The sequence below is a fragment of the Gossypium hirsutum genome, chromosome A10, assembly GCF_007990345.1.
Source record: "Gossypium hirsutum isolate 1008001.06 chromosome A10, Gossypium_hirsutum_v2.1, whole genome shotgun sequence".
NCBI lineage: Eukaryota > Viridiplantae > Streptophyta > Magnoliopsida > Malvales > Malvaceae > Gossypium > Gossypium hirsutum.
The window spans coordinates 25,477,475-25,501,869 of NC_053433.1; the positions used below are offsets into that span (position 1 = coordinate 25,477,475).

Consider the following 24,395-nt stretch of genomic DNA (forward strand, 5'->3'; position numbering starts at 1 on the left):
TACATTTAACTTGAACTTCATATATATAAGATTGCTCACTAATTTATCAGTTAGCAATAAACAATATGAAATTAGTTTCGAAGTGATAAATTTAGATGAAAACATAAAGTATATAAAAAATTATAATGCACAAACCAAAATTGGCTATACTTCCGACACTTTCTCTTTCCTTTTTGCCTTACTGGCTATCTCTTTAGCTTCAATTCCAAACCGAAACAATAAAAACAAGTTAGAATAATATTGAACAATAATCAAAAGTCGTAAGTATTGAATACAAGCGAGACACAAACTTCGCTTTCTAAACCTTTTAGGAAAACTCTCCCAAATACTAATAAAATCTTTCTTAATCTAAAATCAATTGATATATTATTATATAAACCTTAAACACACTAAATCTCACCTGGTCATTAGCAAGAATCTACAAAGATCCCAACTCATTTTCTCACTCTAAAACTTACTCTAACTTTAAGAACTCGACCAAAATTAACCAATTTCAAACTTTAACGATATTTTAAACTTAGAAACACCTAATCCTCACTTAGAAATCCAAAAGAAAACACAAAATCCAAACTCCTCCACTAATTGTGAATTTGACATGAAAATGAAAAAGGAGTAAGATGAAATCTTGAATTTTGAATATCTACTCTTTTGATTAATAAAATTTGCTAGAATTCTTACTTACCAAGTTGAATTTAATGAAATGGATCAAGAATTGAAGATTGAAGGGAGAGAATTTAAAAGAAAATTGAGAGAATTTTGTTTTGTGAAAATAGAATAAAGTAATTATTTGGTCCGGCTCTTTCCATCAAAATTTACTCAATGTCTTATTTGCTCTCATGCCCTTGGGCTAACTTCCCATTTAACCCCTTGTTTCTAATTCTATTTCTCATACTTTAGACATTCACCTCAATAATTTTGACTCTATTATAATATACTCCATAACTCAAAATTCTAATTATTTTATTCTAACTAATTTAATGCAACTTAATTAAGGAAATTCAATTATATTGAGTCATAAAAACAACTCAATACTCATTCTTGGAAACCTCTTGACTTCTTAGAACATCTTAAAATTTCGATTTAAACACTTTACAAAAACTCATATTGCAACAATAAGTATAACAAATCAATGTTCCAATGATTACAATTTAGAATTAAAAAAATTACAAAATGTGTTATATTTTAATTTCTTAAATATAATTACATAAATCAATTAAAGACATAATGTATGTCGTAAAAAAACACATGTTAATCTTTAAATTATGACGAAATTAAGGTTTATTAAATTAGAGGAAGAATGTAACACCCCGTACCCGAGACCGTTGCCGGAGTCGAACACGAGGTGCTAACAGACATAATACATTTATTTTCACAGTCCATTTGAAAATTTTCCAGACAAGCTGGTTACTGCATCACTGTCACCTTAAAAATCATATCTTGAGTTTCAAAACTCGAAAACCAGTTTCGTAAATTTTTTCTGAAACTAGACTCATATTTCATCTACAAATTTTTTCTAGAATTTTTGGTCAAGCCAATTAGTACAGTTTATTAGTTAAAGTCCCCCTGTTTCAGGGTTCGACCACACTAACCTTTTCGTATTACGACTTGGATATCTCCCTGTACAGGGCTTCAATACTGATGCCATTTGTTTCTAATGAAACTAAACTCAACAAGGAATCTATACATATAATGCATGACTTCTAATTATCTCTGGTTAATTTATAATGAATTTCGAAATTCGGAACAGGAAATCCAGAAACCGTTCTGGCCCTGTTTCACGAAAACTTTAACATCTCATAATATACTGTTCATATGACTGTAACGTTACTTTCCTATGAAAATAGATTCATCAAGGTTCGATTACATAATTTATTCACTATTTAATTCCATTCCTACTAATTTTAGTGATTTTTCACATCCACATCACTGCTGCTGCCAGCATCAGCCTTTAGGGTAAACTTTACCTATTACATAGTTTCTATGATTCAACTAGCCCCTTAGCATATATAGCACAAAATATGATCATGATTAACCATTCCAATGGCTAATCGTTCCCAAACATTTCCATACCTCTTAATGAACATCATACAAGACGATTATAATATTAAGCTCAAAGTGTATATAAGCCATTTTCGCATGGCTATCCAAATTTATACAAAACCAAAGGGTCCATGACCAACGACAAAAAGGGTGGTCCTATACATGCCATTTCAAAGTTCAACCAAAAGTGTACCAAAAGGGGCTTTGATAGTGTGGGAGACTTCGACTTCAATAATCCCGAGTCCGATAGCTGACGAACCAAAATCTATAAAACAGAAATTCATAGAACGGAGTAAGCATTTAATGCTTAGTAAGTTTTGAGCAATGAAATTAAGCACAATTGAAGTATGGCATTCATATAACTAAACGGATAATTCCATATATACATATTCTCAAATCATTCCTACTTCACATTCCAACCCCTATATTCATACATAAGGGATCATCTTAGTCAAAGGCCGGAAGCTCATTACTCGACTGAGCGAATAATATTCGAAAGAAATCAACTATTCCAATGCACATACGAAACATACCTCATTGTTGGGATTTTACGAGCGTATTAATTGAAATTATTACAGCAAGATCGCTCATTCCCAAATCACGTACCTTCAGAATTTAACCGGATATAGCTACTCGCTCAAATGCCTTCGGGACATAGCCCGGTTATAGTAACTCGCACCAATGCCTTCGGGACTTAGCCCGGATTTGGTAACTCGCACAAATGCCTTCGGGACTTAGCCCGGAATTAGTAACTCACACAAATGCCTTCGGGACTTAGCCCGGTTATCATCCGAATATCCATACACATATCAATAAATCATGACACATCTATATTTCATTTTCATGACTAGGATTCAATCACAAGTCGCTTATCGAGCATAATCATTTTCGGGTCAATAGCCACATACAAAGAGCATGATTTTGATTTGCTTAAAACATGATCTAATCAAATCATAATCTAAGTTCCATTACTCGAAAACTTACCTCGGATGTGGTCGAACGTTTTCGGCGGCTATTCGATAACTTTTTCCTTTCCCTTATCCAACTGTGGTCCTCTAAGCTCTTGAGCTAATTCAAACAAATTTAACTTATTAAAGTCTCATTATGCTAGCTTATGGCCGAATATGACAAGGAGCTTGATAGGTCATATGGCCACCTTTTAGCTCAAATACACAATGGTCATGCGCATTTTTAATCACATTAAGCAATTTAACACAATTCATTTGAACATCAAAAGAGAACCTCAAGGTACTTAGCCCATATATACATTAGGCATTAAAGTCACATATATATATGGAAATCATGAATCAAACTCAACATTTTAGCCCACACTCTCTTTTAGCCGATTATCTAAGCCAAGATAAAAGCATCAATATGCTTGCCTCTAACAAAACACATGCAACACCAACCTATCTCATGTGGCCGAATATACATGTCTAGGTTGAGGCCGAGTATATGCTTAATACTTCCTACAAATATGGTTACTTGTATTGACTACATACCATTTTGTTTCAAACTCAAAACTCGGCTAATACACATATACACACTAGTAAATCAAACACTAACATTTGCACTTCACCTTACTACCATTTCTCATCTAAATAACGTGAACAACAACCACATTTCTCTTCTACTTCCTACCATGGCCGAATGCATCACAACACCATACCATTTCAATTTTGGTCATGGTTAAACAAAGAACTTAATCTCTCACTCAAAAATGCTAAAAAGAATATTCAAGAGTCATCAATCCACCATCACATGCATCATTACAAAGCTTCACTTTTAGCATGGAAATGACATCAACACCAATCCACCTTAGCCGAATATCATCTCCATGACATAGCAAAGATTTGAACCATAGGCTAGTTAGAACTCAAGCTAACAACTAAAAACATGCATGAGTCTCATGGCACAACATCAAACATACCTTATCCTAGACACAAGTATGGCCGAACCTCCTCCTAATCCTCTTCCAAGCCAAACATGAAGCAAGAGCTCCTTCCTTCTTCCGTAGAACTTTCGGCCAAAAGAAATGAAAAAGGATGGACACTTTTTTTTTCTTTGTTTTCATCATATTCCCTTTCATTATTTTATTACCATGCTCCTTATTTTATTTTTCCTAACATACATCACTAACATAACATGTTTGTGACATGTTTCCACCCATAGCATGGTCGGCCACTATGCTTTAATTTGGCTAATTTGACATGCAAGGACAAGCACTTTCCCACATATATTAATAGGCCTCTTTAACACTTGCCTAGCATATTTCTAAATTGTCTCACATAAGTCCCTACTAATAAATTTCACATACACTGACCAAATTAAAGTATGGAACTATCACACAAGCATTTACGCACATCATAAACACAGAATATAACCTTTAATTATTTATAAGACTCAGTTTCGTGGTCCCGAAACCACTTTCCGACTAGGGTCAATTTAGGGCTGTCACAACTCTCCCCCACTTAAGAAATTTTCGTCCCCGAAAATCTTACCGGTAAATAGGTTTGGGTATCGTTCTTTCATGACATTCTCGGTTTCCCAAGTAGCTTCTTCTATCTCGTGTTTGAGCCATAACACTTTTACTAAAGGAACCTTTTTGTTTCGTAACTCTTTCACTTCACGAGCTAGGATACGAATCGGCTCTTCTTCATAACTCATGTCGGATTGAATTTCAACCTCTGATGGATTAATTACGTGTGACAGATCAGATCTATAACGTCGAAGCATCGAAACATGAAAGACGTCGTGAATCTTTTCAAGTTGAGGGGGCAAAATCAATCTATACGCAACTGGACCAACTCGTTCGGAGATTTCGTACGGCCCAATGAATCTCGGACTCAACTTGCCCTTACGGCCAAATCTGAGTATCTTTTTCCAAGGTGAAACTTTAAGAAACACTTTATCTCCCACCTGATATTCAATGTCCTTTCGTTTCAAATCCGCATATGATTTCTGACGATCCGTGGCTGCCTTCAGACTTTCACGGATTACTTTTACTTTCTGTTCGGCATCTTTAATCAAATCAATTCCAAAAATTTTACTTTCATCGAGCTCGGTCCAAAACAATGGTGTACGGCATTTACGCCTGTACAAAGCCTCGTAAGGTGCCATCTTAATACTTGATTGAAAACTATTGTTGTAAGCGAATTCAATCAAAGGTAAATACCGCTCCCATGAGCCACTAAACTCGAGGATGCAACATCTCAACATATCCTCAAGTATCTGAATTATCCGCTCGGATTGACCATTGGTTTGTGGATGAAAAGCGGTGCTAAAATGTAGCTTGGTACCCAAAGCTTCTTGCAATTTCTTCCAAAATCGCGAGGTGAATCTCGGATCTCTATCCGACACAATAGAAATCGGTACCCTGTGTAATCTCACAATCTGAGAAACATACAATTCAGCTAGTTTATCCAATGAAAAATCCGTACGTACGGGGATAAAATGAGCCGACTTAGTCAGTTTATCAACAACAACCCAAATCGCATCTTTCTTACTTGTCGACAATGGCAACCCAGACACAAAACACATCGTGATTCTATCCCATTTCCATTCAGGTATCATGATCGGCTGAATTAAACCCGTAGGCACTTGATGTTCCGCCTTCACTTGCTGACATATTAAACACTTCGAGACAAAATTGGAAATGTCTCGTTTCATACCATGCCACCAAAATTGGCGTCTCAGATCGTTGTACATTTTCGTACTCCCCAGGTGAATTGACATTCAGCTACAATGAGCTTCGTTCAGAATCATCGAAATGAGTTCTGAATTTCTTGGAACAGACAAACGACCTTTGAACCTCAAACAATTGTCATCATCGATTTGAAACTCTGATTCCATATTCGGAACACATTCAGTCCGTTTTGCAACCAATTCATCATCGACTTTCTGAGCTTCATGAATTTGATGAATCAATAATGGTTTGGCCTTTAATTCAGCTACTAACACATTGTCGGGTAGAACAGACAAGTGTACATTCATCGCTCGTAAAGCAAACAGTGATTTCCGGCTTAAGGCGTCCGCAACCACATTAGCCTTTCCCGGGTGATAATCAATGACAACTTCATAATCTTTCAACAACTCAAGCCAACGCCTTTGTCTCAGATTCAAGTCTCTTTGAGTCATCAAATATTTGAGACTTTTGTGATCCGAGTATACATGGCACTTCTCACCAAATAAGTAATGTCGCCATATTTTCAAGGCGAACACAATGGCAGCTAGTTCAAGATCATGGGTCGGATAATTTTTCTCATGTGGCTTTAATTGTCTCGACGCATAGGCCACAACTCGACCTTCTTGCATCAATACGCAACCCAACCCAAGTAGGGATGCATCACTATAAATGACGAACTCCTTGCCTGATTCGGGCTGCACTAGAATTGGAGCTTCAGTCAAATAAGTTTTCAGTTGATCAAAACTTTTCTGACATTTTTCCGTCCATTTGAACTTAACATCTTTCTGAAGTAGTTTCGTCATCGGTGTGGCTATCATCGAGAAACCTTTTACAAACCGTCGGTAGCAACCGGCAAGTCCCAAAAAGCTCCGAACCTCAGTAATATTTCTCGGAGGCTTCCAGTTAAGTATGGCTGAAATTTTGCTCGGATCAACTCGAATACCTGATGCGGATACCACATGACCCAAGAAGCTAACCTCTCTTAACCAGAACTCACACTTACTGAACTTAGCATATAACTGCTTCTCTCGTAAAATTCGCAACACTAATCTCAGGTGCTCAGCATGTTCGGTCTCATCTCTTGAATAGACCAAGATGTCATCAATGAACACAACTACGAATCGGTCCAAATACTGTCTAAAGATCCGATTCATCAAATCCATAAATACCGTAGGGGCATTAGTGAGCCCAAACGACATCACTAAGAACTCGTAGTGACCGTATCTCGTTCTGAAAGCAGTTTTGGGTATATCCGAATCTCAACTGGTAATAACCCGATCTCAAATCTATCTTTGAAAACACTGAGGCTCCCTTTAGTTGATCAAACAAATCGTCAATATGTGGCATCGGATATTTATTCTTTATTGTCACCTTATTCAGCTGACAATAGTCGATGCACAACCTCATGGTTCCATCCTTCTTTTTCACAAACAATACTGGTGCACCCCAAGGAGAGAAACTTGGTCGAGCGAAACCTCTATCCGTCAATTCTTGCAACTGAGCTTTCAACTCTTTTAACTCGGTTGGTGCCATACGATACAGAGCTATCGAAATCGGCGTAGTCCTAGGTACAAGCTCGATGCCAAACTCTACCTCCCGAACAGGTGGTAAACCCGGTAATTCTTCGGGAAAAACATCCGGGTATTCGCAAACCACCGGCACAGATTTGGGTTTCTTTTCTAACTCTTTGTCATCAAGTACATACGCAAGGTATGCTTCGCACCCCTTTCTTACATATTTCTGAGCCAACATTGAGGATATTACAGCTGGCAACCCTTTTAAGTCCGTAGACTCAACTCGGATTATCTCGTTATTTGCGCACCTCAAATCAATAGTCTTGCTTTTGCAATTCACAACCGCATCATGCACGGTCAACCAATCCAAACCAAGAATAACATCAAATTCATCAAACGGCAAAAGCATCAAGTCCGCCGGAAAACAGGAACCTTGAATTACTAGGGGACATTTCTTACACACTTTGTCGACAAGCACGTAACGACCCAAGGGATTTGACACCCGAATTACAAACTCAGTAGACTCAATAGGTAAAGTCTTACTGGATGCTAAGGTTTCACATATATAAGAATGAGTAGAACCGGGGTCAATCAAAGCAATCACATTAGTATCAAAGAGAGTAAAAGTACCGGTAATAACATCTGGCGAGGAAGCATCCTCTCGTGTGCGTATAGCATAAGCCCTAGCAGGAGCACGAGCCTCAGATCTGGTCGTTGCATCTCTAGATCCTCTCTGACCACCACTAGCATTGCCCGTATTTCTAGATGGTCTACCTCGAGCAGTGGTAGCACCCGGTTTCTCACTCTGATTTACATTCTGTTCAGACAACCTCGGGCAATCTTTAATAAAGAGGTCAACTGACCCGCACTTGTAACAGGAGCGGTCATGGAATCTACAACTCCCCGAATGCCATTTACTACAATACTGGCACTCCGCTCTGTCTCGACGATCAGTTCCAACACTGGCGACCGAAGTGACTCATGCACTCACAGGGGGTCGATCGCGATCTCGTCTAGAAAAGCCCGAAGTGTTTCTAGATCGGCCTAAATCATCTCTAAATTTCTTCGATAACGGTTGAAAGGGCCTCCCCGAAGACCTCTTACGAAACTCCTTTGCTCCCATATCAGCTTTTCTTTTCTCCATACTGAGCTCCTCGGCTTTGCAAGCTCGCTCGACGAGTACCACAAATTCTCGGATTTCTAAAATGCCAACTACAACTTTATATCATCATTCAGTCCATCTTCGAAACGTTTGCACATCACAGCTTCTGAAGAAATGCATTCTCGCGCGTACCGGCTAAGCCTCACAAATTTTCGTTCATAGTCGGTAACCGACATGGAACCTTGTTTGAGTTCAAGAAATTCATTTCGTTTTTGGTCAATGAATCTCTGACTGATATACTTCTTTCGAAACTCGGTTTGGAAGAACTCCCAAGTTACTTGCTCTCTGGGTACAACAAAATTCAACGTATTCCACCAATAGTAGGCAGAATCACGTAGCAAAGAGATAGTACACTTTAGGCACTCATCGGGTGTGCAAGATAGCTCATCGAGTACCCGAATAGTGTTGTCCAACCAAAATTCAGCTTGCTCGGCATCATCGCTGTCAGTAGCTTTAAATTCAGTAGCCCGTGTTTTCGGATTCTGTCAACTGGGGCTTACTTGACCTTATTTGGTCAGTTACCGGAGGTATTGTAGGTGTGGGGGTGGTATTAGTCGGGAATGGAGGTTGTGGAACAGCCGTATTAGTTCGAATGTATTGGTTAAACCAATCATTCATCACGCTATAAAAAGCTTGTCTAGCTTCATCATTCGGATTACTAGCAATAGGTTGAGAGTCCGCCGGCGCTGTCCCTTGTGCGGGAGCAGGCGCTACACTCTCAAGATCATCAGCTACCGCTCGGTCGGGATCGGGATCCATTACTATAAATAAACACATTTGCAAATGTCAGAACTCACCACACTATCAAATAATCACAAAATGGCATGTATAGCTAGACCCAAACGTATTACAGTAGTCCTAGAATCGACTAAACCGTAGCTCTGATACCAATAAAATTGTAACACCCCGTACCCGAGACCGTTGCCGGGGTCGGACACGAGGGGTTAACAGACTTAATTCACTTATTTTCACAGTCCATTTTAAAAATTTCCAGACTAGCTGGCTAACTGCGTCACTATCACCTTAAAAATAATATCTTGAGTTCCAAAACTCGAAAATCAGTTTCGTAAATTTTATCTATAACTAGACTCACATATCCATCTACAAATTTTTTTCTAGAATTTTTGGTTGGGCCAATTAGTACAGTTTATTAGTTAAAGTCTCCCCTGTTACAGGGTTCGACTACTCTGACCTTCATGCATTGCGACTTAGATAACTCCTTGTACAGGGCTTCAATACTTATTCCGTTTGTTTCTAAAGAAACTAGACTCGAAAAGGAATCTGTACATATAGGGCATGACTTCTAATTATCTCTGGTTAACTTATAGTGAATTTCCAAAGTCAGATCAGGGGATCCAAAAATCGTTCTGGCCCTGTTCCATGAAAACTTAAATATCTCTTAAAATACGACTCATATGACCTTTTCATTTCTTCCATATGAAAGTAAATTTATCAAGGTTCAATTTCATAATTTATTCACTATTTAATTATATTCCTACTATTTTTAGTGATTTTTCAAATTCACACCACTGCTGCTGTCAGCATCTGCATTTAAGCTAGACTTTACCTATTACATAGTTTCCATGATTCACCCAACCCTTTAGCATATATAGCACAAAGTATGATCGTGATTAACCATTCCAATGGCCAATCATTGTCAAGCATATCCACACCTCTCAATAACCATATACATACAAAATGATTATAACATTATGCTCAAAATATATATAAGTCATTTTCGCATGGCTATCCAAATTCGTACAATACCGAAATTTCGCATGGCTATCCAAATATATAAAAAGCTTGTCTAGCTTCATCATTCGGATTACTAGCAATAGGTTTAGAGTCCACCGGCGCTGTCCCTTGTGCGGGAGCAGGCGCTACACTCTCAAGATCATCAGCTACCGCTCGGTCGGGATCGGGATCCATTACTATAAATACACACATTTGCAAATGTCAGAAATCACCACACTATCAAATAATCACATAATGGCATGTATAGCTAGACCCAAACGTAGTACGGTAGTCCTAGAATCAACTAGACTGTAGCTCTGATACCAATTTAATTGTAACACCCCGTACCCGAGACCGTTGCCGGAGTCGAACACGAGGTGCTAACAGACATAATACATTTATTTTCACAGTCCATTTGGAAATTTTCCAGACAAGCTGGTTACTGCATCACTGTCGCCTTAAAAATCATATCTTGAGTTTCAAAACTCAAAAACCAGTTTGGTAAATTTTTCCTGAAACTATACTCATATGTTCATCTACAAATTTTTTTCTAGAATTTTTGGTCAAGCCAATTAGTACAGTTTATTAGTTAAAGTCCCCCCTGTTTCAGGGTTCGACTACACTGACCTTTACGCATTACGACTTGGATATCTCCCTATACAGGACTTCAATACTGATTCCGTTTGTTTCTAATGAAACTATACTCAACAAGGAATCTATAAATATAAGGCATGACTTATAATTATCTCCGGTTAATTTATAATGAATTTCGAAAGTCGGAACAGGAAATTCAGAAACTGTTCTGACCCTATTTCACGAAAACTTTAACATCTCATAATATACTATTCATATGACCGTTACGTTACTTTCCTATGAAAATAGATTCATCAAGGTTCGATTACATAATTTATTCACTATTTAATTCCATTCCTACTATTTTTAGTGATTTTTCACATCCACATCACTGCTGCTGCCAGCATCAGCCTTTAGGGTAAACTTTACCTATTACATAGTTTCCATGATTCAACTAGCCCTTTAGCATATATAGCACAAAATATGATCATGATTAACCATTCCAATGGCTAATCGTTCCTAAACATTTCCATACCTCTTAATGAACATCATACAAGACGATTATAATATTAAGCTCAAAGCGTATATAAGCCATTTTCGCATGGCTATCCAAATTTATACAAAACCAAAGGGTCCATGACCAACGACAAAAAGGGTAGTCCTATACATGCCATTTCAAAGTTCAACCAAAAGTGTACCAAAAAGGGCTTTGATAGTGTGGGAGACTTCAAATTCAATAATCCCGAGTCCGATAGCTGACAAACCAAAATCTATAAAACAGAAATTCATAGAACGGAGTAAGCATTTAATGCTTAGTAAGTTTTGAGCAATGAAATTAAGCACAATTGAAGTATGGCATTCATATAACTAAACGGATAATTCCATATATACATATTCTCAAATCATTCCTACTTCACATTCCAACCCCTATATTCATACATAAGGGATCATCTTAGTCAAAGGCCGGAAGCTCATTACTCGACTGAGCGAATAATATTCGAAAGAAATCAACTATTCCAATGCACATACGAAACATACCTCATTGTTGGGATTTTACGAGCGTATTAATTGAAATTATTACAGCAAGATCGCTCATTCCCAAATCACGTACCTTCGGAATTTAACCGGATATAGCTATTCGCTCAAATGCCTTCGGGACATAGCCCGGTTATAGTAACTCGCACCAATGCCTTCGGGACTTAGCCCGGATTTGGTAACTCGCACAAATGCCTTCGGGACTTAGCCCGGAATTAGTAACTCACACAAATGCCTTCGGGACTTAGCCCGGTTATCATCCGAATATCCATACACATATCAATAAATCATGACACATCTATATTTCATTTTCATGACTAGGATTCAATCACAAGTCGCTTATCGAGCATAATCATTTTCGGCTCAATAGCCACATACAAAGAGCATGATTTTGATTTGCTTAAAACATGATCTAATCAAATCATAATCTAAGTTCCATTACTCGAAAACTTACCTCGGATGTGGTCGAACGTTTTCGGCGGCTATTCGATAACTTTTTCCTTTCCCTTATCCAACTGTGGTCCTCTAAGCTCTTGAGCTAATTCAAACAAATTTAACTTATTAAAGTCTCATTATGCTAGCTTATGGCCGAATATGACAAGGAGCTTGATAGGTCATATGGCCACCTTTTAGCTCAAATACACAATGGTCATGCGCATTTTTAATCACATTAAGCAATTTAACACAATTCATTTGAACATCAAAAGAGAAAGGTACTTAGCCCATATATACATTAGGCATTAAAGTCACATATATATATGGAAATCATGAATCAAACTCAACATTTTAGCCCAAACTCTCTTTTAGCCGATTATCTAAGCCAAGATAAAAGCATCAATATGCTTGCCTCTAACCGAACACATGCAACACCAACCTATCTCATGTGGCTGAATATACATGTCTAGGTTGAGGCCGAGTATATGCTTAATACTTCCTACAAATATGGCTACTTGTATTGAGCACATACCATTTTGTTTCAAATTCAAAACTCGACTAATACACATATACACACTAGTAAATCAAACACTAACATTTGCACTTCACCTTACTACCATTTCTCATCTAAATAACGTGAACAACAACCACATTTCTCTTCTACTTTCTACTATGGCCGAATGCATCACAACACCATACCATTTCAATTTTGGTCATGGTTAAACAAAGAACTTAATGTCTCACTCAAAAATGCTAAAAAGAAGATTCAAGAGTCATCAATCCACCATCACATGCATCATTACAAAGCTTCACTTTTAGCATGGAAATGACATCAACACCAATTCACCTTAGTCGAATATCATCTCCATGACATAGCAAAGATTTGAACCATGGGCTAGTTAGAACTCAAGCTAACAACTAAAAACATGCATGAATCTCATGGCACAACATCAAACATACCTTATCCTAGACACAAGTATGGCCGAACCTCCTCCTAATCCTCTTCCAAGCCAAACATGAAGCAAGAGCTCATTCCTTCTTCCTTATAACTTTCAGCCAAAAGAAATGAAAAAGGATGGACACTTTTTTTTTCTTTGTTTTCATCATATTCCCTTTCATTATTTTATTACCATGCTCCTTATTTTATTTTTCCTAACATACATCACTAACATAATATGTTTGTGAGATGTTTCCACCCATAGCATGGCCGACCACTATGCTTTAATTTGGCTAATTTGACATGCAAGGACAAGCACTTTCCCACATATATTAATAGGCCTCTTTAACACTTGCCTAGCATATTTTTAAATTGTCTCACATAAGTCCCTACTAATAAATTTCACATACACTGACCAAATTAAAGTATGGAACTATCACACAAGCATTTACGCACATCATAAACACAGAATATAACCTTTAATTATTTATAAGACTCGGTTTCGTGGTCCCGAAACCACTTTCCGACTAGGGTCAATTTAGGGCTATCACAAAGAAAATCACTCAAGTCTCAAACCATTAGCAGCAAATTTCTTATCCTATTTTCCCCAAAGTGCAAATACGAAATTCAATACATAAAACAAACGTGAGAAGTAAAAAAAGAAAAGAATTGGGAAACAATGGCCTGCCTAATCCTCTTCCATTGCTCAAGCTACAAACGCCATTTTTAAGTCTCAATATAATATGTTATTTACCAATTTATACTTAAATCCACTGAAAAAAAGAAAAGCCCTACTAAAGTCTCTTTTTTCTAGATCCCGTTGAGCCAGATCCACAAGTTATGGAAATGGCACATCCACAAATGTTACCGAAACATGAAAAGGAACCCCCGTCATGACGGGGATATCTTCGACCATTCCTTGTGTGCTTGGTCGTCGACGTTGTCGGAATTTCGCTGGAAAGATAACAAGGAAAATAACCTCGATCAGACAATGGTGGCAGTGCGGTTCTCCACCTTTCGAGTTTCGACCGAAGCCCTTCGATGCTTTCATCTAAACTCCACCCATCAGCCAATGAATCTCCGCCTCTTCCATTCTGTTATGCTGCAAATTTTTAGCCACCACTGCCGCTACTTCTGATGGCGATGGACCCAGTTCTGAATCTGTCCAAATTGTTGACCCACCTAGTTTTCTCGGATCCCCGCAACCCAATCCGGTGAATCTCATCCCAGTCGGTGACTTACCAGGTGGTGCTGCAGAATTTGGTTTTCCTTTCTTACTAGTTTTTTCAAACACATAATTTACCATAGAACTCCCTCTTGAATTAATCTTGATATTTTTTTCAACACCTTTCGATTCGTTAACCATCGAACTAGATTTTCCCTTCTTGGGAATGTAATTTACCATTGAACTCCCTCTTGAATTAAGCTTATTCTTGTTTTTTCCAATTTCTGTTCCATTAACCATTGATCCGCCATCGACAATGGAAGACGGTTTAGTGGATTTCCCAGGCGGCCTTAAATCTGATTCTAAAATGGAACTCGAATCACTCTTCGTTCGTCGAAGATCGGGTTTCAGCAACCCATTAACCAAAAGCTGATACTTACTGCTGTTGCTAGTGCTTGAAACAGGGTTGACAATGGAGTTTTGAAATGGATCTTCCTCGCCAATTAAATGCCGGTATCCGACCGCCGACGACCCCATTTGCAAATACAATGGCATGCTCCTCATTGAACTATCAAGCAATGCCACCCCAATGTTCAAAATCCCTTGGGGTCGACCCGATGGTCGCCAAACCTGAAGCGCGACAAACCGCATCCCTAGTTGGACTTCTTGCCGGTTTTGCCGTTGAGAAACTGGTGGGATAAGTTTCCCGACGATAGCTCGGACGGTCCCAACATGGATGTCACGAAACTAATGCACGGCGTAGATTTCGATCGTGACGGCCGACGTATCCTAATGGTGGAACTCCTCGTCAACACGAAAAACAAACTTATCGTTCCATGTGGGATTGGTATGACCTTGATTGTCGATTCGGGTCGCCAGTTTTCGCTCCGAATGGACCCAAGCCACCGCGTAGGTCTTCATTTTGCGTCGACAAACAGGCTCCAAAGCCTGGGCTGAAATCATATTGATTTCCAGTAGCTGGAATGGCCCGAAAACGCTCATAATTATGACAAAGAAAGAAGGAAAAAACGGCTGAGGTCGTCGTGTTTCTTATTCGCCGTTTGTTTATTTGTTTCTATAGACAAAAAGATGGGGGTCCTGGTGTGCAGTTATTGTGGTATGGCTGTCAGTTCTTTTTCGACAGCCTTGTGAAAATATATAAATGAAGTCTTGCGTCTTGTTTGACAAGAAAACAATTACAGTTGATTTTACAGCTTTAATTAGGATTTTGAGTTTTTAAGTACAGCCGGCTGGTTTGATTTTAAGTTTCTTTTTTTTTAATTTAATCATTCATATTAGGTCAATTTCAATATTGAGTCACTCTAACATTGAAATAACTTAGTCACAAGACAGAAGCTTGGTATGGTATATTAGGCAAACTTATTATTTTTCATATCGAAAAAAAGAATTTTATGTAACAAATTATGTATATCATGTCCTTTTTTTAAAATTTGAAGAGGGAAATGGAATTAATTGGAATTGAAGTTAGGCTGTTATACCTATAACATAATATTTTTACCATTCTTTTGACATTTATATATTTAAAAGGAAAAAAAAACTAATTAAGTTACTTTTTTTTAAGAAAGTACTACTTAAGTTAGAAAACCGTAGCATTTGGGGTATCTTTTTCATTGTCGTCTTCTCTTTCCATATAGCAAACCCTAACACAGAAGTTGGGTATAGAAAAAGAGAAGAAACAAAGCAATCAAAGAAGAAGAAAAGAGTTAGGAAAGCAAAACTTGTACCCAAAGATGGATCATCCTAACGCAATTTCTGTTTGCTATTATGGATGGCCAACAACTCCTAGGATTTCGTGGCCAAACAAAAAATCCTGGGAGAAATTTTTTTGGGTGCAAGAATTATAGGTACTCATATGGCTTTCGAATTTATTGTTATTTCTTCAATTGGTTTGATCATTCGATGTCACTTCGTGCAAGGGCAGTTGCCATAGGTTTGTTAAGGAGGATTTGGACTATGGAAATGGAGAAGATGAGAGAACGGATGAGGTGGTTCTTCGGGCCTGTTGCTATTGTGATAATGGTTTGTATCATGAAGTGAAGAGATGGGTTTTAGGGAAGTGTGTGTGCTTTCGGTTTTAGTTTTCAATTGTGTGCTTTCGGATTTAGTTTTCAATTCTTGGTTTAAGTTTAAAAGCGAAAAGATGGGCTAATTTGTATCATGTATATAAAATAACTTCATTGTTATTATTGTATCTTGTTCCTTATGAATGAATGAATTTTCAATTTGTAAGTTTCTTGTACAATTTTTACTGAATTTGGTTATATACTTTCAACTTCGGTACTGCTTTTGATTGCAAACTGGAATTGCAAACATAATTGCTATGTTTGAATAATTATGTCAAATGGTAAACTACTAAGGGTGCAACCATAATATGCAAAGTTATCTTTAATCATATCAAACAACTTTACAATGAAAAAATGGGCTAACTATGCAACAAGTTTTAAGGGATGTGGCTTCTCCCATTTTCATACAATAACATATTTTAAATAGACTAATACCTAAACAAAAAAACAAAAGACAATTTTGATATTTGTTCCCTAAACCTAGATGTTGTATGCATAAGACAATTGGTATAGCTTTACCAATTTCAGCTATGTAAGCGGTTCACAAAATATGAAAATTCATAAAAAAAATGTTATCAAAAGTCTAAACGCATTCATTGTGGATAGTGATACATGCAATCTATTTCTCTTACTTATCACTTTCATTCATTTCACAATTACTGGTTTTACATGCAATTTGTTTTGAGTAATATCGAGTTACTAGAAGGATTGATTGGACATATATAATTAAGGCTCAAATAATTTGTAATTCAGTTATGACCCTTCACCTTTTAATAACAACATTATTTAATCATGGAGTTTTTCCACTATAGTACCATGACTAAACTCTCCCTTATTATATACTATTACATAATCTACTCAATAAGTGCTCGCCCAATGACATTGTCATAAAAGTGTTACCCTAATAGGATATCTTTAATATCTTTGAAATAAAATATGTTGTCTCAATGTGATCCTATTTTATGTTACGGTATCCATTACATCATCTGATATGAAAAAGTCAATTACTAACAAATTGTAATTAAATCATTTGTCTTATGACAAATGTCTCGTGGCCATGTTCCTTTTTCATTAGCCATTTAATGTCAATAAGAGGATATTATTTACCCTTATAGGTTTATGTTTCCACTATTGTGGAGTGATGCTACATCATGCAAAAGTCATATACCTACTATATTGGCTTCGAGTTCCTTATCTATTTGAACTCAAGCTTTTCATACATCTAAGTATACGAGTCATACATACATAGTCCATCATCCACTTAGGATTTAGGTATATCATTTTATGAATGTCACAAGTGAATAAATCCATAAATGGTTCTAGGATAAATTTAACTTGGGACCTGTTCGATGTTTTTTCAATCTAAACAATCACATCTATGACTCTATCTTTTAGGAGTCACCTGCTCTGACATCCAAGACAGGTATCTCCCTAATTTGACTTAATAGACGACATAATAGTCTTTTAATTGATTTGCTTAATTTTGATTAAACTAAAAACAATTTAGATTATCTGCTAATATAAGTTGTCTTCTCGCACTATAATCCGACCATATAATGCAACTTAATATTAGTTAAACAATAAATAATCAATGAGCCAATATGTGCTTATATTTTATTTCGTGTGCAAAAATCATTGAGGGCAGATACAAATGATATTAATGAGTAATGGAATTTTTTAAAACCAATCTGTTCAAAAAAGTACAAGTACAAAATGATGAATACACTACATGTCACAATCCAAATCCGGCTAACCCAATCAAAAGGAGTGTAAATGTGAAGTTATCTATTTGGCATAATGTAGTCCACCCAATTACAGTCTTTTGGTGAATGAGAGTTGGCGTAAATTATCCACTATGTAAGTAATTAAAGATTATATCTCAGGTTGTTCTACTAATTAAGAAAAGATTATGTCAAGTGAAGAGTAAGCATAGTGTTAGTTACTACCAAATGTATAGTATGCCTAGTTTACCTAAACATTGTGTTAATTGGGTTTTGTAATATGATTTGGTTAGGAGTCAACTGAATTGACTGGTCAAATAATATTTGTACAAGATCCTCATTTATATTTCTCTCAGATTTTGTAGGTCATTTATTAGGAAAAATTATGGATACAATCGACACTTGTAAGTTCTATTAAGGGGAAACTGGATATATATATTTAGTGAGAAGGGTTCCTTTGGGGATGCTTTGTCTTTCTTCAATATTACTCTCTAGTTCTTCTCCTTTAACTTATATGTTTTCTTCTCCTTTATTAACTTGGAAGTGAACATTTTTGAATTACTCAAAGGTTGTTCCACCTTCTAGTAAGTCTGATAGCTCTGGATGTTAAGTTTTTGAAAGAATAAGGATAGTAAAAAGTATTTAAATAGTGAGTTGTGAGTAAGAGACCTTGCATGGGGGATGTTTGTAATTGAGATGTTAGTCATTTGTCTGTAAATGAGTTTTAATGGTGGTTCCATGTTCTTTAAGTAGTTATTACTACTAGTTCGAGAAGGTTGTTCAAGTTTTGGAACTTTGAGCTGCGGTCTTAGTGAGTATCAGGTGAGTCTCTATCTTGGCTCTTGTATGTGTATAACATTCTTTGTGGTGGCTCTAGTATGGCAATTATAGTGCTAACCAGACTGGTAAATCACGATATGAAGATATATGTAAGACCATGTGGTAGAGATCCATGAAATTATATGATAAGTAAAACATTCATGGTTTTGCCTCTAGTGAATTGGAAACTGGACTGACAGATCACGACATGAAGAGGAATAAGTCCATAAGGGAGAAACCCATGACACCTTCTGTAGAAGTCTACTGGGACAGTAAACATGTATTATATAAGTGCCTTTGTAGCGTCTTCGGGGATGCCTATATGGTAGAATCTGATTGTTCGTCTTACCACAAAGATCTGGGTAAGTCCTGAGATCTCTTTGATAGATAATTCTATAATAAGGTTCTGATATGTCTGAAGATAATTTGGTTTGGTTAGTCTTGTAATGGAGTTGAATGAGGTTCTTGAAAGAAAGTATGAATTTGTATTTCTAAAAAAGGAATCCGCTATAGTGGTTTTTCAATATAGAATAAGGGTATTTTCATGTTTGTGAAAAGTAAAAGTATTCGATTGTCTGAGTTTTTCTACGCTATGAAGGGTTGGAATTTGAGTTATCTAGTATCCACCATATACAAATAGTGTTATATCTCATTCTAAGGATTAATTGGAATCTGATCGTTGGACAACTTGGGCTTTCTTGTGCCATGACCCATAGATGTTTGAAACTATTCTATTTGATCTAGGGCATTTTATCATCAATATGAGCATGTTTTAGGTTTGAATCAAGATATGATCTGTGGAGTAGTCTAACAATTATCGAACTCCATATGGGAATCCACCCAAAAGACTAATTAGTAGATATCCGCCAAGGAATAGTATCTGTGAATAACCATTCTGGAAAAAAATGTGAAGTGTAAGACTGATGAGGAAATCCTTTGAAAGTGAGTTCTGTATAGATATTATTTTGAGAAGTACCTTCATTGTTTCAAGAGTAAAGAAACATAGAAATCATCTAGTAAGGTCTGAAGTCAACTAGTAACGAAGGAAGAGATGATATGTTAAGTATGGTACTTGGCGTATATGTATATCCAACATTATGAGCGTATTCACCAAAGTCAGATTAGTAATCCAAGATCTTCAAGATGAAGAATTCAACTACAAAGGTTCTAAGGTATTTCGCATTAAAAACTAACTAAGTGCATGTGAACTTAGAAGCGTTTTGTTCATGTTTCAGGTGTCACTGTAAATGAGTTTTCTAGGAGAGACCAAGTCAGGATTGCGCCAGAATTTCTGATTTGTATTTCTATAATCCGAATTTAGTTGTTACTTGTTATAATTCAATGTAATGTATATGGTAAGTGTTGAGGTGAAAATTATTATGTTTTGCAATTGAAATGGATTGATTTAGTATATGATGAATTTATTGAATTTATATTGATTGAATTGGTATATATATATTGAATATATATTAATTATTTGAATTGAATTGAATATTGGTTGTATTTGAAAAGTGAAATTAAACCCTATTAACTGTATCGGGCTGAGTCAAATATAGATGGCATGCCATAGGATTGGAAGAGTTCAGGGATTTCTTCAACTTCAAGTCGATGAGACACTGGGTGTCAATTTATTACGTTGGATTAATTCGATTAGGGACTGGGTGCCAATTTACTTCGGTTTAGCCAATGAGACATTGGGTGTCAAATTATTACTTCGAATTATCCGATGAGGCACTAGGTGACAAATTGGTGTGTTTGGTTGGATCCGTGTATCCGTTCGAGTTTGAGTCGTGTTAATAGGGGTTATTAATCAAAATTGCATTATGATTGATGTTAGATGATATTGTATATGAAATGAAAATGGGACGGTGAATTGAAATATGGATTGGGACACATGAATTGTGTATTCATGAATTGGATATGGAATGAACAAAATTATTGTTTAAATGATATGTGTATTATATTGTGAAAAGCTATTTATATAGCAAATATGAGAATTGAGATATTGTGAAACAAATTAAATGTGATATGGTTTTTGTAATATTTAGATTGTATATTTGTGATTTCAAAAACTCGAGTGGTTGCCCGTGTCCAAAAACTCGAGCATTCTATTTGTGACATCAGCATGCATTTTGGGGCATCAGCCAAGACACATGCCCGTGTGCTAGGCCATGCCCTCCACACGGCTGAGACACAAGGCCGTGTCTCTACCCGTGTGTTTACTACCATGCATTTTGACTTCAAAATTTTAGGTCCAGGGGACACACGACGATACCACATGCCCACGGGGCGATCCGTGTGTCACATACGGCTTAGACACATGCCCGTGTGTCTACCCGTGTGGACCTTATTAGGCTATTTTCCAAGCTTTTGGTCACCCTATAACATCCACTTTTACTTATGGACTCTAATGATAAATAACATGGCCTAATTATACTCCTAAATGGCCTTGATAAACCTCATTGCATGCAAACCTCATTTCATCGATTTTACACATGCTAGGTTATTTCCCTTGTATTAAGGATTTTTATGCCTTATGACACTTTTTAGATTGGCTCATTATTGTAACTCATTGCCAATTATGGCCAAGCCATCCCCTATGATTTGGTCACATTATATGTGACTAAATGTGAGGTACCACACTTGATCCTCACTAGAACAATTGAGCATAAGCATGCATAATTTGTAAGTCATAGCCTACATTAAAATGAGCCAATTCCTATGGCCATATACAAATAGATATGTATACCTTTACAGGCCTTCATTTTGGAAAATCAAATGACACATATGACAAAATAAACAAAAGCCCTATACATGTCATTGAACAAAATAAAAGTGTCTATATACCAAAGTTGGACTATTTGATAGTGTGTTGACTCTCCAACCGTCTTCCAATCTTTACGAGTCCTCGAGCTCTGTAAGACAGGGAAAAGAGAGGGGTAAGCATTTATATGCTTAGTAAGCCCGAAGAACTAGAAAATAAACTTACCGATTAATTAGCATACAACCATATTAGGCAATAAAACCAACAAGAATGGGATGGTTTCCCTATCATATGCACTAAATCAACAAGTTAGTCACATAATAATGCACTATGTAATTAATATTAGATGACCTCATCATTCAACATTTCCATTTATACATATCTCATATTATCCCGTTAAGTTTTTTGGAAATCTCGAAGGATTATCCATTTACCGTCAAGTCATAAAAGCCATCATTTCATGTATGCACTCCTACGAACCTCACATCTTACGGGGGGATTACCGGTCTAGGCTAAATCCACCGTAATATAAACTCATAAAGAGATATCGGGATTACCAGTCCAGGCTAAATCCCTTATAGCGACAACCACCCTTAATGAGCTTGGATCTGAATTACCAGTCCAGGCTAAATTCAGACCCCAATCGGATTACCCGTCCGGGCTAAACCACAATGCACACATATTCTTCGGGAGGCTAGATCACTCAAGGAACACCCGTTCGGGCTAGATCCTTTCTATATTGAGATCAATGGATTACCCAACCGAGCCAAATCCTTTCTACAACACATGCAGGATCTCAAGTCACATGTAAATCATGGTTTATCCATCGAATTTCCCTTTTTAACCTCAACTGGGACATTGATCAACATGTCATTATTAAGGATACATTCCATGGATTTTCATGCCGTTATCGAATGAAAATATCATACATTCATAAATCATGAAATTAAGCATATTATGAGTTTACTTTTAGTTATTCGAACTTTCCTAGTACTCGTTCCGGTATTGTGTCTCGGTTATTTTGAAACCTTTCGTTTTCCTCGATCGACCTCCGGAATTTGTTCCTCGGGGTCTATAACAATAAAAACAAACCATCAACACCTCACATTATACTGTTCGAGTCTAAATTTCACCCCCGGTACAAATGATGATTTTGCCCCTAACTTTTCATATTTTTATGATTTAGTCCCTAGGCTCGTATAATGAAATACATGCAATTTCTACCTTACCCAAGCCTAGCCAAATGTCTTTCCTCTTATGGCAGCCCACATTTTTCCATTACTTCTTATCCTTCTACCCATTTTTACAACTTTTACAAAATGGTCCCTAAAGTCATTTCCATAAAAAATCACTTAGTAAAAGTTGTTTACCATCTTTTAAACTTTCATATTCCTCCATAAACCAGAAAAATACAAGTAACTCATGCATGGGTAAATTTCTGAACATGAACCCTAGCATGAAATATGGGTAGAAATAGAGAGAGTAAGTTACCGAGATTTCAAAAATACAAAGAACATTAAAAATGAGGCTTGGGAGCAGTTACTATTGAGCTTGAAAATGTTGAAAACCCTAGCTATGGAGTGCTTGAGAATTTCAGCTGGACAAGGGAGAAGAATGGCTGATTTTTGTCTTATTTTTCCCATTTTATTTCATTAATTAGCCAAATGACCAAAATGCCCTTAAGCCCTTTCTTTAAAATTTCATCCATACATGCCCATTTTTGTCCAAAAACTTAGAAATTGGGCAAATTGCTCTTTAAGACCTAATTAATAATCTAAAATAATTTCATACTAATTGCTTCTATAATCGAAGTTTTATAATTTATTCAATTTGGTCCTTATTTTCTAATTGGACACCTTACTCATTGAATTTCTTCATGAAACTTTAGCACATGCATATTCTCATATTATAGGCCTCATATTAGCCATAAAATAAATATTTCAACGTCAGATTTGTGGTCCCGAAACCACTGTTCCGACTAGGCCCTATTTCGGGATGTTGCACTTCTCCCCTCTTAGGAACTTTTGTCCTCGAAAGTTTTACCAGTAAACAGGTTCGGATATTGACTTCTCATGGTTTCCTCTGGCTCCCATGTAGCCTCTTCTAAACTATGTTGATGCCATAAGACTTTAAACAAGGCCACATATTTATTTCTCAGCTGTTTAATCTCATGAGCCAAAATCTTGACTGGTTCCTCACCATAAGTCATGTCTAGTCTAATCTCAATCTCAGTTGGTGAAATCACATGAGAGGGGTCTGATCGATATCGCCTTAACATAGATACATGGAACACGTCGTGAATCTTTTCCAATTCGTGTGGCAATGCTAAACGATAGGCTAATGGTCCAACTCTTTCAGTGATCTCGTACGGTCCTATAAATCATGGATTCAGTTTGCCTTTTCGGCCAAATCTCAATATCGTTTTCCATAAAGATATTTTCAAGAATACTCTATCTCCAACTTGGAATTCGATCTCTTTTCTTTTTAGATCAGCATATGACTTTTGCCTATTCGATGCCGCTTTTAAACAGTCACATATCACTTTAAACTTTTCCTCGGTTTTCTTGATCAGATTAACTCCGTGAATTTGATTCTCCTTGAGTTTTGTCTAATACAATAGAGTTCGGCACTTTTCGCCATACAAGGCCCCATAAGGTGCCATCTTCAAACTCGTTTGAAAACTGTTTTTGTAGGCAAACTCTACCAATGGCAAATATTTTTCCCAGC

The 24,395-nt window shown here is 36.8% G+C and overlaps 1 protein-coding gene across 1 annotated transcript; it reads right to left on the bottom strand.

The window, feature by feature from the left end:
- Nucleotides 1-13,667: 13,667 nt before the first annotated feature.
- LOC107886609 (uncharacterized) lies at nucleotides 13,668-15,519 on the bottom strand. The gene has a single exon (XM_016810632.2). The coding sequence runs from the start codon at nucleotides 14,929-14,931 to the stop codon at nucleotides 14,167-14,169; it is 765 nt and encodes a 254-aa protein (XP_016666121.1). The 5' UTR covers nucleotides 14,932-15,519; the 3' UTR covers nucleotides 13,668-14,166.
- Between the last annotated feature and the right edge of the window lie 8,876 nt (nucleotides 15,520-24,395).